At 37.2% G+C, this 16798-nt stretch overlaps 1 protein-coding gene across 4 annotated transcripts in view; it reads left to right on the top strand.

Annotated features, from left to right (window-relative positions):
* The window catches only part of LOC131573184 (protection of telomeres protein 1-like), a 59190-nt gene extending 53491 nt beyond the window's left edge, over positions 1-5699 (top strand). For all 4 annotated transcript variants that reach the window (XM_058826891.1, XM_058826893.1, XM_058826895.1 and 1 more), the window contains 3 exons: positions 506-597; positions 2748-2853; positions 3869-5699. In XM_058826891.1, coding sequence (XP_058682874.1) covers positions 506-597; positions 2748-2853; positions 3869-3981 — 311 coding nt within the window. In that variant the 3' untranslated portion in view covers positions 3982-5699. The remainder of the gene's footprint in view (positions 1-505; positions 598-2747; positions 2854-3868) is intronic.
* Positions 5700-16798: the final 11099 nt, after the last annotated feature.

The raw sequence follows: 16798 nt of genomic DNA, 5'->3' as shown, positions 1-16798 counted from the left end.
TGACTGTAGTCTTTTACTTACACTGAAATACTTACAAAACTGCCAGCAAAGTTTATTTTTTTCTGAGCAAGCCTGGTAGCTTTTACTACATCATACCAAATAAACTCTTTTTCCTCAGAAAATAGTTTTCAGGTGGAATTTGTATTACCATTGAATTAAGAGCACCTCTCCTTTAATCTTCCATGGATAAAAGAACACAGGACTAGGAGGATCCTACTAAGGTGGGATCTAAAATCTAAGAAAATAATAGCTTTTTGTTTACTAGCATGGGAATAAGTACTTAAGAATCTTTGTGTTTTTATAGGCTCATCTATTAAGGTGTTTCTAGGAAAATTGCAATGTGGTCTCAAGAGATAAATGACATTTTGCTGTCAGACATCAGAGTCTCTCTATTTTGGTCTTTAATACTTCTAATGACAATATTCAAAGTCAGTTGCTATTAAAAGAGTTGCTATTAAAAGACTGCATATTCTCTCAGAGAAGTACCAATTTTTCTTTCCTTCAGTTTTAGGTATTGAACTGCTCCAGTATGTTTTTATTATGAAGTTTACACTGGTTGATGAAACAGGAGCACTAAATGCATACCTTTTTGATTATGTAAGTAAATCTAGCTAAAGGTAGACTCTATAGATGGAGTGAGTTTGGATTTTATTTGTTTTTAAAATGGCAAATGTATGTGCACAAATGTTCATTCTATGTTACCTGCAGTGTTTTGTGGGAATAATTACAATGCTATAAGGTTGTCATTAATACTGTACAGAGTATAGAATATTAAAGCATAAAGACAAAATTGAAGCTTGAAGATTATTTGATATTTCCATAAACTTATATATTCCTATAGCTGAATTTTTCTTTTATTGGCAGTGTTAAATTATGCAGCCTGAATGCTGTGTGAATGACAGGAATGTTTCAGGATTTATGCAGTTAACTTCTGCATCAGCTTAAAATCTCATTACCTCTTTTTTTAACTCTTAATAGAATCTCTCCTTTCCATAGTGCTTGATTTTTTTTGTTTCACATGAGCATGAGGTAAGGAGGCCCTCTTTCCCTGGACAGTTGTATCTGTACAGATATTTTTCTTGGATTTCAGAAGCAATTTATTCAACTACTTTACTAACCTTAGAATTAGCCTGTCTTCAGTTTTCTCTGAAGCAACTTAAGACCATTCCTGCTACCTGAGACACTGAAGATTGGATGATTTTCCTGTCACAGCAGTGTGGGTATGACAAAATGGGACAGAAAAACAATTTAGTGGGATTGTTTTTGTGCACAGAAGTGTTGTTTAATGTATATATATCTGCACATTTTCTGCCATTATATTGAATTACTTTGAATGGGACTTTAAAGAGAATACTCTTCCTTTTTTAATTTTAAGACTGTAAGTAAAATTAATATCAGAAAAAAAATGTGTTTTTTCTTAAAATACATGGTGTTTTAACAGCAAAGGAGATCTAAGACTAAAATCCCCACTCATCTTTTCCTTCTACTGTCTTTTTTTCTTTTTATATCAAGAAACTAAACTGTAAAAGGAGGTGGGGGACAAGATTTAAACCATCTCTTGATGCAGAGTTCCAAAAATTTTTACTTCATGGTGGCTCATTTTTTTATCAGATACTGCTCAGTACTACAGTTTAGCTGCAGGAAAATACCCACAGTTTCTTCTGAAGTGCCAGCTGCTTGCCTTCCTGCTGGTGGTACTTCAAAGACAAGCCAAGAGTTTCCAAGCCTAAACTCCAGTCCTTCAGCACCACCGCAGAAGGAGCTGGGCTGCTTTGAAGTGCAGCTTTACATTAGCTTCCAGTTGCACTTCCATAGGAGCACAGTGCTTCTCCTTCCTTCCCTCCTTACAGAAAATTCGGTGAAGGCAAAAAGCGAAAAAGTTCTGTAGTCAGAAGAAGACTGAAGAGAGAGACGAGAAAGTTATCTGTGCCATTTTTGCTGCTGGATTATCCCCTAACTTCTGATCATTGTCATTAACCATGTCATACAAAAATTATACAGAGGCAGGTTATTCTGTAGCTGTATCTTTTAACAAAAATGAGAAATTACTACCACAAATCTTAAGCTCACTCTGAGAAGTTATAAGATGATGAGCCTTTAGGGATCCAAAATCAGTCAACAAAGTTGGAAAGAATAAACTTGGAGTTTTTTCAATCATACTGTATGTGGTTTAATAATACACAGAAAATGTTTAACATTTTAATGTTCCATATATTTTTTTCTGTCTCAGAAAGTGCACTTCTGGTTAGTCTCAGTATATTCAGAAGTGTACCCCACAGTATAAGCCTTTTTCTATAGTTTCTAAAACTGCCTAAATTTCTAAAAATGAAACTCGTGCTAAGAGAGTTCCACAGATATAAAGCCAGGCTGCAGTGCCCCTTGTTTTAAAGGGATCTTGTTCCTCTCAAGATGTGAGGGACTGTTGAGGGAGCTGATCCTCTCTGGCCATAACATTGTCTGATATTGTCTGGTTATGTTTCATGAGGAATATCTGCCAGTTATGTTGAGTGACTAACGTGTGCTTTCTGGGTGGCTGTAGTCCCTAAAAACTCAGGGAACTGAAAAACAGACTGATCATTTTTTCAGACAGTTTGGGTTTTTTCTGTATCCGGACCGTTTTTTGAAATAATACAATTCTTTTCTTGTGTTACCTGATTTTAAGCTCCTAAAAGAACATGCAGTCAAGGTTCTGGTTAATGATTTCTTACACCTCTTTCAACACTTCATATTCTTTTGTTCTCTTTCAGGAGAAGTTTTTCCAAATTCCTGCCTCTGAAATCTTAACTAGTAATTTTCTTCAGCAAAAGATGCAAATGACCATGAATACACTCTGCCCTCCAGGAAGAAAACTAGGTCAGCTTGCTGTTTTTTTAAAAGGGAGTGGGAAGGGGTGTTTTAATCTACTATTGCGTATGCAAAGTCTTAGAATTCAACTTACACTGGAAGTTGAAAAATGCTGGAGCCTGAAAGCAGAGTTCGTATTAATTTGTTCTGAATCATGTCTTTCATATTAACTCTGCCTTTGAGAAAGAAAATAAATGGTTCAGTAAATTCTCATGTAGCATGCAGTGGTGTGTGAATAGAGTCATGCCTGTGCAGGCACTCACATGCCATCTGTAGTCATATGAAGGTTAATCAGAACACCCTCATACTGAATGTCACAGCACGTTAGGGAAAACAGAAAGGAAATTCAGTGTATGGCACATGCTTTGGGTGATACCCTGCTTTTGATTGCACATGCTGCCTTGGAACATCCCTTGCCATGGGAAGTATCCATGGAAATTGAGCAAATGCTTAATCCAAATCCATTTAGAGTTTTTTGTGCAGTGTATGTGTTGTGAAAGAAAGTAGGTCTGCCTGAACTACACATGTCCAAGGTAGATGGATGTGTAATATGCAGCTCTGACCTCCAGAGCATACTCCGGGTACATGGCTGTCAGTGACCACTGCAATCACCCTGGAGTCTTTGCCATACTTACAAAAAGTTGTCCTGTAATAAAGATTGTAAAGGATTTTCCCTTTGAGACCAATGAAATTGTCTCATTGAGACACATGGAGATGAATTTTTATTATTGGAAAGCCTTTACATATAGGTATTTTATACTGTGTCATGACTGCTGGGTCCAAGTGTTCTGTGGAATGCTGGTGCAGGGAGGACGAGTCTTGGAAGGTTGTCACTGAGCACCATTTCAGATCTTGTGGGAAATTTAAAAGATACCAGTTGGAATTTCAAAGTTAACAATTCATTTTTCTTATTATTAACTGTTGTATAAATTTAGATATCCTAGTTAAGATCTTGCTCAAGTTATACTTGCCTGTTATAAAAATAAGTAATTATATTGAACAGTAATTTGGATTTTGTTGATAGGTGACTTGCCGTGGCTGGAGTGCTTCATCAGATCTTATAATGTCAGAGATGCAATGAAAAATCAAGTTTATTACCAAATTTTTGACACTACAGTTGCTGAAGATGTTGTATAGTCATGTGTTGCTAATTGGAAGTAATCCAGTAAGAATCAGTTTCTGGGAGGGTTATGGGATCAGAGATTGTATTAAAAAAAAAAAAAGGTTGTTCCTTTCTTAGGAATTTAACCTGGTTTTATGAACTTTTAGTTTATGTATGAATAGAAATGGGAATTATACTCTGATATGTTTGCTTTTTTCCTGGCACACGACTTTGTGATCTAAGGCCAAGTGGAGGTTCTAAGTTTCTCTCACTGGAAGCTGCTTGGCTTAGGCTGATGGAAACAATCTACTTTCCATCTATCCTTCATAAAGGCAGTGATGAGGTTACTCTAAATTTGTGAATTTTACTCAGAAAAATGTAGTCATTGTGTGTTCATTTTTGTATTAAATTGTTGTATTTTTGTATTAAATTATGTCAACAGAGGCAGACAGAAAGAGATCTTCGGTAAACTCAGACTGCTTTGTACAAGCCAGTATTACTGTTCTCAATTTGACAGGGAGGTTGGTTTTTAGAGACTTCTTTCATTTTGTACTGATATGTACATTTAGACAAACTCCTCCCATTACTCAAACTACTCCCAGTTACTCAGGTAACTGCTACATGTACCAGTTGCTGCAAATAATGATGGGGTCGTGAACATGGCCATGTAGTGATTACCACTAAAATTAAAGTCAAGCCATGAAAGTAAACTAGTGTAAAATTGTAAAATGAATATTGACATTTAGTAATGATTCTGAGGTGGCCTGGTTGGGTACCAAAGTTGTTTGCATGTTTATTAGCTGAGTCTGTGTTTTCAAAGGCTCGATCTGCCTTTTCCATCTTACATAATCAGATTGTGTGCCTAAATTAGAGATACAAAACAGATCTGGTGCTATCATGGATTGAAAATTCTGCTGACTAGAAAACTATATGGTGGTTTTACTTTGCATTCAGAAGTCTCTAGGACAAGTTCAGAACATGTTTCTGTAAGGATAATTAATGTAGAAATCCCTGTCAAATCAAATGCTTTCCATCAGAACAAAATTACTTCAGTATTTAGAACAGATGTTTTTAAAGAACTTCAGAAGCAAGATGGGATATTTGTAAGTAAATTATTGTTTTGATAGTAGATGACATTTTTTTTTTCTGTTTTTGAGGGCCATTTAATAGATTATGCCATTTGTCTTAAAATTTCATCAAATATCCTCCGGTAATTTTCTTGTACTGTAAATTATACTGTGTTTAAATGTCATAAGCCAGGATATTGTTCTTTGTTGATTGGTGTATAGGGGCAAGCAGTATTAAAAGTAGTGAGTGCATATTTCCTTTAAAAATTTCTAAAAAATAAAAATATTTTGGAATTGAACCAGCAGTTTATCAAAGAGTCTACTGATTCAAGAAAGTTTTCTTGAATTTTTGCATAAATGCACCAACAAAAAATAGTTAGAACAAATGAATATTATGAAACTTAAGACACTGGCCATACCCAAATGTTTTCACAAGTTAGAAGTTAAATTGAAGGCAATCTTCTTTGCTTTTATTTTATATAGGGTATAAAAACATGAATTTCTATTTTTAGATTTTTGTTAACAGCTCTGAAAGATTCTGATATTGTACAGTTTTTCTAATTTGTCTTTGTAAAGTAATAAATAAAAATATGTTTTGAACTTCAGTGTAAAATAAGTCAATTTCACCACGTCTTTCCTGAGATCCCTGCCTAAAAACCCTACATGTGCATCACATAATTTTTTGACTACTGAATATTTTATTAAATTTTTTAATAAAGATTTTTCCATGTAATGAGGTTTTTCATGTATTTGACTTTTAATTTCTGTTTCATAGGCGTGAAAACTTTGTCATCAGTAGCCTTCATCCAACATAGTGTTCCAAATGAATGTATAGTTTGTTGGATTAAAAGGTACATGTTTAGTTCTTTTTCTAAATATAATGTGTAGAAATAAATTAATAATTATATATTTGTTCATACTAAAGATCACTGTATAGGAAGGAATTACTGGACAGACATTTAAAAATGGCTCTCATTGGTAGCCTTTGTACAGAGCAGTGGAAGTCACTGAGGTGGGACTTGAACCTTAGCTACCTAAGATTAGGTGCCTGGTCAGTGCTGAGAGTGTCTGACTGGAGGGTGAAATCCTGAGATTGTTGTGTCCTGAGCCTGCAGCACCAGCAGGCTCTGGTTTCTGAAAGATGAGCATCTCAGGCAGCAATGACTTTTAGCCATTACTTAAAATTTTCTTAATTACAAATGAAACTCTTATTTCCTTTGGTGAGTTTCTTGACCAGGTGTATGATATCAGTTTCTGAAACATTTTAATAAAAGTTCAAATGTCTACTCTAATAGTTTTTTAATTACTGAAATATATATTTAAAGACACTCAAAATCTGACCCAGTAGGAGGAGATGGGGTTAATACTTGTACACTAAGATCCAGTGAGAGCTCCAGGCATGTCTTGCTGGTTCACGTCTTCCTCCACATTTTTCAGGAAAACTGAATCAGAACAGCACCTTCCTACTAGAAATGGAAAATATGCATGGAATGTGAAGTACATCACACACAGAAACATCATCAAGGAGGAAGAATATCTGAATATAAAAGGAGGAGCTGTGAGGGAAAATAATAGAAATATAAAAGACCAAGAAAAGATCATAAGCCTATTCATTGTTCCAATGGATAAGTGCAAAAAAAAATGATAAAGCTGTAATTTAAAAAGGCTTTTTCAGGGAAAAAAAAGAAAGCAAAATAGATTTGGAATAGTGTTTTTAGGGATGCCTGTGTAATTTGTTTCTTTGAAGTCTGTGTTTTAAGGGAATTTAAAAACTTAAGGATGTTGGAAGTCTATCCAAATTGAGTTGAGTTTAAGCTCTTGGACATGTCATATGCTTGAAGCTCCAGCTGGAAAGAGAGAATCTAAATAAATAACATTGCAAAAACAAGGAGGCATTCCTGTTAGGTTTTACTGCTGTTGAGTAGTGATTGAACTTTCTCATCAGCTTTTGCAGTTATGGGATCTAGAGATTTACAGACAAGGCTTTGAAATGCTTAGCTTAATGCTAATCCTTTGGCTACAGAGCTGCAGGAAGTGGGATTGTGAGAAGAACAGTGGAGCCCAGAGGATGGATACAAGTTGAGGCTTGAAACAGGAGGAAGGGAGTTTATTGTCTTAACAGGGATGAGTGCTTAGCTTTTCAATACCACAGCATTTTAAATCATGAGAATTTATGCATATTAGGTCACCTTTTGACCAAGCCATTGCATTAAGATGTAAAACTGGTAGGAACTGGGATACTACCCTATAGGGAAAGGCCAAATATTTAAATGGAGTTGTGAAAAAATTAAATATATGTTCAAGTTCTTCAGGTGATACATATTTTCAATTTCTTCAGGTGCAAAGGGACCATTGCAAAAAAATTTTGTTCACTGGAGGGGAGAAAAAAAAAATCCAAATAAGAATTTACTTCCAGGTATTTTTCAAAGTGTACAGTGAACGTAAAAATTGGAAACAAAAAATCAGCATAAAATGGAGACAGAAGGAAAGAGCAGTTCCAGAGGATAGTAATAAAAATAAGAAGTGATGGACAGTCTTTATGAGACAGTTTGCTGCAGCTCCTGTTCACAACATTTCCTATACGTGAAATTCCCAATAAGAACTGTTGTTTGGGAAAGCATTCATCTGATGATGGAATACCTGATCCAAAGTGCTTAAAAAATGTAGAGCGGAATTATGCTACAATTAATGAATTCATATTTGTGGTAAAGATATGGGTGGACTTCACCCCAGAATAATGTGTTACAATTTTTCCTTGTTTTCTACTGCAAGGGTGATACTTGCTATGGAGGTATCTCCATAAAACTGCGGTATTGGTACCATTTGTCTACATAAACAGAGCAGACTGAAAGTCAAGGAATAAATCTACATGTAATAGATACTTATTTTAATTTGTTTTTACAAGGATGTATGCTGAATGGGGAAATCCGTGCCAGCAAAGAAGAGGTTTTGGTTTTGGTTTTCTATCAACTGTTCTATTACATATAGCTTTAAGCATAACTTTGTTCTGTACCTTCTACTCTGTGTGCACAGCCTGTGGACTGACACTGCTAAACTGACACAAAAAAGTGCAGTTTTGTACAAGCTACACCTTTAGAATTGAGTTCATATTCAGCTGTAATTTCAAAGGCCAGCTATCAGATAGCTTTGAATTATGGAGGTGTTTCTTCACTGAAAGGAATTATCTGAACAATGGCAGTTTATAAATGTTGCTTGAATTTTTTGGTTAAATAGCAGCAAAACTGAAACTGAAATCTGCTGCTGGAACAGATTTAATTACAGATTTTATTTCTTCTTGTGTCTACAAATGAGACCTTAAGCAACTCAAAGCCTCTCTGAAGCAATGTTTGAAGTGACATACATGATCAGTTGCTGACAGGTTGTATATTAACCAAAGGGGCTCATTATTGTTTTTAACGGGGTGAGAAAGGGGCTTTCACCACACAGCTGTCTTAAATGCTGTCACTGACATATATTCATTTGCTACTCCATTTTGAAGGATACAGTTTTCCTTACATATTAACCATGCCAAAGGAGTAAAATCCCATTTGTAAGAATGTAAACATTGGTGTGATTGCATTTGACATAAGCCTGGGATATCGAGGTGTCAGAGGCCATCTAGACACGCTGCCCTGCGGTCTCCCGTCATGCAGAGGTACCTGGTACATGTAGTGTGGTGGTGTCCTGGGTCTGGTCAGGACAGGGGTAATTGTTTTGCAGCAGCCGAGAGTGGGCATGGCTGGCATGCAGAGCTTATTCTGTACACTTCACATCACTGCCAGGGCTGGGGGAAAGGGACCCTCTTGTGGAGAGCGGGCCCTCTATTCTGCTTTAGGGGACTTTTTCCCATGTGCATCATTTCTTTTCTTGTACCCTCTCTCATTAATATTGTTGCTATTACTCTTCATTTTCTTGTTTCATTGCTGTTTCCAGTAAATTGTTCTTATCTCAAGTTGTGACCTTTATCTTTTTTGTCTCCAGTTCTCTTCCCCATTCTGCTACAGGGGACAGGGAGGGGAAAATGGGGGAGTGAGAGAGAGCAGAGCATGGTTGGAGTGTCTTGGTAGGGGCACTGAATTGGGAACTGCCATTCCTAAACCATGACATACGTGTAAGGTCTCACTGCCCAGAAAATGGCATTTGACTTAAAGGGAAACAGCTGTTTCCATTACTTGCTGTTTTGTTGAGAGTAAACCAAACAGCCTTAAAAGTAAGGAGAAAGGTGAAGAATTGCTTTTTCCCTACAGGTCAGTTCAATGTATTTGTTTAGCAGTGTGCTGTGGCTTGGGTCCTTCTTGCGGGAAACAGAAGCAGAAAAGAAAACTTCAAATGCTTTGTTTGAAGGGTTGAGAAAGGACAGAAGTTACACATGAAGGAACAATGAGGAATGAGGAGTGAACCTAAGATATCTAACCTGGCAGTTCTATAATTCAAATATTGTACTTTGCAAATCTTAATGTAGATCTTTTGACTGCTGTGCTCTATATGATTGGATAATAAATAACATCTTGAATATTATTCCATTCTGTTCTAAGTGATTAACTAGACTAATTCATAATTGTATTTCTATACAAGTTTAATTCCTCTGGGTCCAGTTACTGGAATTTGTTTTTATCCTTTAAAAACTGAATGGAGGAGGAGTTGGCAAAATGACAGTATTTGTCTTCACCAAGTGCCAGGACCTACTCATATCAGATCATTTTTTCTAGCAAAGATGATATTCCACAATGATACCTTCTAAGTGTACTTTTTCGCAGCAAGATTATCAAGGCAGTTTAAAAATAGCAATAATTTTCAAAACTCTTTTAGCTCTGCGGTAAGGCCTAGAAAGATATGAATGTCTGGCCTACTTTTCAGTCTGGATAAGGAGGTAGCTGATGTGATGTGATGGAGCAGGGAATCCTGAACTCTCTGCTTAGGGGCTATGGCAAAGGTACTCAAGCCTCATCTTAAATATCGAGGTCATTGGCTAATATGTGTCAGAAAAGCACAGAGCTGTACCAAATACTCCTGTCAAGAGCACATGCAACAATGCAAATCAGAATTGGAAATAAATTATAATTTAAACTGACACATGGAAAAATGGGACAGTGATAAATTCTGCTTTTGGTAATTTAGCTTGGGTAAAGAATTTTCATCTGAAACTTAAACCACATAGTAAATAAAAACTTAATTTGATGAAAAGCACAAGACTACCTGCACAAATAGAGCAGAGGCCCCAGAGGAGGCACTGAATTGAAAAGGGATTTTTTTCTTATAGATACCATACAACTGCTTTATACTATAGCATAACTGATCAAGGTATACATAATAAATTCACAGTATTCAATATGTTTTCAATCATAATTATATGAATGCACTTCTTCGGGAACCATATCTTTATTGAGCTGAGAGTATTGGAGTGTAGTATCCCCAGGACTCTTCAAAGCTGAGTCCAGATTCCAAATGTGACAGCTGTCAGTGGCAGATGAGCCTGTACCTGGGAATGCCAGTGAGCCCCAGCCCCAGCAGGACACCATGTGCTGTGCTGTGACCCATAGGGAGGGGCTCCTCTGACTGCAACAGCTGCATTTCTCAGCTTCAAAAGGGACTCAGATTGCTGTCACCTCCTCTGCAATTTCCATACTTAATAAATCATCTATCCATCTCTGAGTGTCAGTGCCTTACTTACTGGGATCCCAAAAGAAAGGGCACCTCCCCAGTATAAAACACTGTCAGTTTTCAAACAATGTATCAGTACTCTCCTGTTGGTCCTCAAATTAATTTTGAAAGGTTAGATATTAAAAACTGCAACAGTTGGTCTAGATCTAAAAGAGAGCACTGACAAGTTAAAATAGAAGCAGCAGATTAAATCGCACTTTACAATAATGTGTGTCTGAACAGTTTCAAAGCACATATGGACAGGTGTGCATCTTGGCCCAGTAGAGCTGCTAACTTTGCGGGCTCAGGAGCAGATGCTTGCACTAAAACACTGATGTCTGGCTATTGCTGCCTGAGATGTCATGGTCTTAGTTAAGAGTGTGACAATTGACAACATAATAACTTGGAAAGTTGGTAATCCTAAAATTCTGGCACTGTTCACTGATGGGGCAAAGTCAGACCCTTGATGAGATGTGGGATTTTGATAAACACAAATAAATTTGGTTATAGTCCATAAATGGTTTGGTTTCCCAGATTAAGAGCAGGAATATCATGGGGCAGAAATGTGCAGTGTGCTACCCTTCTGTCCCCAGTTGTCTGACAAACACATTATTTAACACTCAGGGTTGTATCCTTCCCTGTACTAGACACGCACATCTTCACTGATAGTAATAGAGGTCTTGGGCATTTTCATCAAGAGGAGAACTTAACACTTAAGGCCTAATTGCACAAACAACCCATCTGTTTCATATAGTGCAGAGCCACAGCCATATTTTTAAGGCTAAATCAACCCCTTAGTAGATAGACAATCTGTTTCAACTTCTACCCAGCTGTGCTTCAAGCACTGGCTCTATTATCTATTAATTCTTCTAGTACTAAGAGACATGCAAGTGGATGGAAAGGGCTTCAGAAAATTGAGCAAATGAGTATCACATCTCTTCTTTTAATTGTACAGGAAGTACTGCAACCCAAAGATGTATGTGCTCATTGAAAGCACAAATGTTTTATTTATCAATGTGTAAAAAGGAATTGCAAGATTCTTCACAGATTTCTCTTATTCTGGATATTATTATTATCTGCAGAAACTGGAAAATAAGTGCTTTCCTTGTAAATAAGATCATCATGACAGGCCCTCCAGCCTGAGCCTTTTACTCATCCTCTGTTTTGTAATGGGAATCTCTTTGGCATGTATCTGGAGGATGTTTAAGCTTTTCATGTTCACCCTTATTGTTCTGGCAGCATCAGGATGCTTTTAAAGGGAAATCCACTTAAATATACACAAATTAAGGATAATGACCAAAAATTTGTGGTAGTGAAGAGACAAGCATAGATGCAAGCACAATAAGTCTTCCCTGAATCCTGCACTGCTGTCCAAGAAAATGATGACATTTATTTTTTTGCATGAGGCTTGCCATAGGCTTATTCATTTGGCTGGCCATGTGTCCACTTAGGCAAAATCCAAAGCTCAGCCTGGCAAACATATAATCTTATTAGAAGTACATCTGAAGTATTTACTTCTTTGTCTTTGTGGACAGAAGATATCTGACGAATACATAATTTTTAAGCCAGTCTTGGCAGAAGCCACAGCCAGATTTGGGAATCACGTGCTATGGCCAAATGGAGACTGTTGTAAGTTGTGTGTGCTTGTGATGAGCTGCAACTCATAAATGAAACAGATGAATGGAGGGTATGTGAATAAAACATAACATGATTTTTTTTTTTTTTTCCCCTTACCTACTGTTATTTAGGCATGGTTGCCCTGAGAACATACAGAGAAAGAGGTTTCATCTTTAATAAATCTTGGGTTCATTCCTCACCAAAACCTGTTGGATTATTTCTTGCTTCCAGAAGTCATTAAAGGCCTGGCACCTGTTCCTGACTGTCCTGTTCTGGAAATCCTTTCTAAATTTTGAGAATTTCACAATCAAAAAATGCTAAAAGAGCTTAACTGAGAATTTTCAGTTTTTAAATGATAGTGAGTTAGAGGGAAGCAGCTCTCATTCCACACAAGCTGCAATTGTACTGGCAGCAAATCCACTTCCAGGTTTACATTTGTACCCAGCTGTGTTTTCCTATACCCCCTCTCCAAAAGTCTCCAAATCTCCTCTGGATTTGAGCATGGCAGCTCTCCAAACAAATTGTAAATGTCCTGGCCTAAAATAAAAGATTTCCTTAAAAAGAAATGTTAGAAAATGATCACTTAGTCTGCATTATTCCACAAATGCACCTGTGAAAAGAGTCACATGAAAAGTTGAGTTATCAGAGCTAAGAAGGAGTGGCAATAAGTGACAGAAATGGTGGATGTAACTTTTTGAACTGATTTGCTGATGAGCATTTAGTGACATGTAGCCACAGCTCAAAAGACCAAGTGGACAGGGCAATCCTTCAGTAGTGTATCACAAAGTATTTGTACTTAATTTTTTGAAAGCTGTTGTATTGGAAGACATCTGGAGATCTGTTCAAGTTTCAGAATTGTCTCATAATTTCAGACTACCTTTTTAATATAATATCCTTAGACAATATCAGCCCTTCTTTTCAGACTAAAAAAAAGAAGCATTGTACACAAGTGCACAAGCTATACCACCCTTACACTGAGACACAGGAATATGAAGGATCAGACCTAGCTTAGAACTGTACTAACCATGCCAACATGGATTTCAGTCATCTCTGAGCAATTCAGAAGAGTTTCTAGCAAATTTCTGGTACTTTGTTGTCAAGTACCAGTGAAAGTTTGGATATGTTTTCATGTTTCAAAATTAAAATTTAAAAATCTGTCTTTTCTTCCACTTAAAACTTTTTCCATGTCACAAGTTTCTGAACCATGTCTGAACTATAAAGTCCTCAGCTATAAAGTTACATTCCAATATTGCTATTAGTACATTGATAGGTAAATAAACATACCTACTTCCTAACACAGAACAATGACTTCTTTACGTGGAAAGCACAATTGGACTGAATTCCAAACCAAAATGTTAACAGCCAGTGAAAAAGACAGAACAGTTGCAGTGACCTCAAAACACATGGCAAAACTCTTACTCAAAGGGTACTTTTGGCTATTTTCTAAAACACAGGGGCACATTTAAGAATTAGAGAGTGGAGCAGAGCTTTGCATGTAGCCCCATATTCCTTCAAGAAGAGAGAATGGAGTTCTACTGTGGGTTGTTGACACAGCAAAAATCTAGGCTGGGATGTGGCAAAAGCAGTCTTAAAGTTGTTTTATAAAATTAAAAATTACAAGTCTAAATGCAAGCATTTTTCAGAAATGCATCCTGTTCAAAGCCTTCTGCTGGAACGTAGACTGTGCTTGGTTGGAGGCCTGCCAGCTCCCTGGCAGCAGCAGGTGCTGAAGAGCCTTGTTTTTCAGGCTCTATTGCTCTAGGGCTGTGTCACCATGTGGATGGCTCAGGGCCTGCAGGGCTCCTAGGTCATCTGCTTCCCATCGTGGAGTCTGGAATTCAGAACCTGGATCTGAGATCAATGTGTGAAGGAAAGGCTTCTCTTGCCACTCCTTAGCAGGAAGCTGTCCATCCAGAGCATCTGCATTAAGATTCACTTCAGGATTTCTTCTTAGGTTTAAGTCATGGTTTCAGAATTACCAACACATCTGAAAAACTCAGTTTGCTTATAATAAAGAGATACTTGCACCAGATCTAGTCTAAAAACCAGATTTTTTAAAGGACACTCTAGCCCTTCTCCCACTCCAGTGCAGGACTAAACATTTCCTACTGATGTTTGCTTTGGGCAGATGCAGCTTACCTTGCTGCCCATGGCAAAGGCAAGGAAAGGACTTGGGCAGAGACTGCTGTGGGGAGGAGTTTTGCAGCACGGCAGGAGCTGGCACGTACACGTGGCTGTGAGAAGCACAGCACCTCTGGAACTTCCTTAAGTCTATCCCAGCTGCAGAGCCAGGAGGAGCTACACCTCATCCACACAGCTTCATATTTCTGTCAGGAAAGACTGAAATAGCCACCTCTTAATGCCATGAAAACTGTTGGGCAGGAAGTCTGCAATATGGATGGAAGTTTATAACAAAGATAATCCTTAATTCTTAATTTTGTAAGTAATAAGTACTAAGCAATAATTAGCTAATTAAAAAGTCACAAGGATGAGGGAAACGAAGATGGAAGCACATTATAAAATATGAAGTGCTGAAAAACATTTTAATAATCAGTGAATATTGCATGTCTGTTTCTTAATAAACCAGGATGAACTTATATATGGGTTTCATTAACATGCTGTAAAACTTGGCATATTATAGGACATTGTTTACAGAGAAAAAGCAACCTTAGTATCTCTCCCAATCTGTCACTAACAAAAGAGGCTAAATCACTAAACTAAGATCTGGCTTGGGGAGCTTTGCTGCCTATCTAACCAACAACGTTTATGACTGACTCACATTTGAATAATTTGAGCCTTTTTTTGTGAGACAATCACTACACATTTGGAAGTGAAAATAAGAAAAATATCTGTGTTAGCAATTTTCATAAGCTCTTATTTCAGGCCACACAATGCAAATTTATCAATTTTCATAAGAAAAAAACACAGATTGACATGGATATTTTGGGAAAGTAGCAAAAAGCAGGAACACAATAAGATAAAGTCATACCAGCCATTTGTATTTACTTTAACTGTGTCAAACCTTCCATCAAGTTAGTAATAGGCATGCAGGTCATTAAACAGCTTAATTGAATTTGAGTGACATCTGCTTTTGAACAATTAGATGGCGCAGCATATTTTCATAATGAAAGAATTTCCTTAATTTTCATCTTCTTTCACTGAAGGGTTATTAAGTAGTTCAGCCATTAAAGTGCTTATTTATTAGTGAAGCCCAGATGGCCAAACACTATAAGTGTAAATAATAGCTGAGCCATGTCAGACATTAATTAAGAGATTGCAAATTAGAGGAACATCATTCAGATCACAGGGGTTAACATCACACTTCGCTGCTATTAAAATTCCATAATGGTTTGTGCAGAGAAAAGAAAACCCACGTCCTAAATATGATTCATCCAGAATGCAATCTGAGGTAAGGAAAGGTAAGGAAAATGTGTGATACCCCTGGTGTGACCCTATACCAAAGCTCTGTCATTGATTTTGTTGAACTTGCAGCCCCTGAATAGTCCTTCCTTCATGTCTTTGCAAGGTGCTATTACTCCTGTATTTCACATGACCTCGATGGGAACTGAGGGTGTTCAGAAACTTAAGGATTAGGTGAGAAGTCTGTCACACACATTTAGTTATAAATCTGTCTTGTTTTCTCATTCTGAAATGAGCATGAAATAGCCACATAATTTTTTTGTCTAAATGTAACAAGTGGCTAAGGATTGCAACACAGTGTGAGGCAGACATCTTTCTTCTCCGAGTCAGCTGGTAAATTTAACACATACCAGCTCCTGTGGGACTGTTTTCTTGGGTGAACATAAAAGTAGAGACCCAGAGCCCTCCCTCCCAGGACCCATTTTGGCTGTTGTTCTGTCACAAAATACCTTCTCACACGGGATGAAGAAAGGATTTCTGATTTAGGCTGTAATGGATTGAGTTTTCTGGTGATCCACACGTACCACTCTGGCCAGTTTTCTGCCAGCTTTGCACAAAGCTGGTGGAAAAGACCCCAAAAGACCAAGTGTATTGACAAAGGATCATGGCAAATTTAAGCCCTTTATAGATACAGATTTACGATTCTCACAAAATGTGCTTTATAGCAGCTGGGTTTTTCTGTGTCTCAGCTTCTGTTTTCATTGTTTGTTTCTAAGCTGAGTACTTGGGCAAAACTATCACAGTTTAAATAGCAAAGGCAAAGTTTTTTTTGATGCTTACAGTTCCCAATTAAATTCACCTCTCAGAATCACAAGAAGAGTTTCCTTAACAAAACATAATTCTAAACCAAGAAGGGAACTGTTGCAACCCAGGTATTCAATTCTGCTATTTAAATAACTGTAGATACTCATTAGATCCATTGTCCAGGCCAGTGCTCAAACACTGAAAATCAATTTAAGCTTAATGTTGCACATAACTCTTCCCAGTGTAAAGACTGTGAAAAATCCATAACATACTTCATTTCTCCTGTAAACATTTAGGAATTTTCTGGATGCTGTCATCAACAAAACAACTAGAAGACACCAACTTTTAGTTGAATGCAGTCATG

The sequence above is a fragment of the Poecile atricapillus genome, chromosome Z (genome assembly GCF_030490865.1).
Source record: "Poecile atricapillus isolate bPoeAtr1 chromosome Z, bPoeAtr1.hap1, whole genome shotgun sequence".
In the NCBI taxonomy this organism is placed as follows: Eukaryota; Metazoa; Chordata; class Aves; order Passeriformes; family Paridae; genus Poecile; species Poecile atricapillus.
Note: the sequence above shows the minus strand (reverse complement) of the source record. Positions and strands in the feature narration are given on the sequence as shown.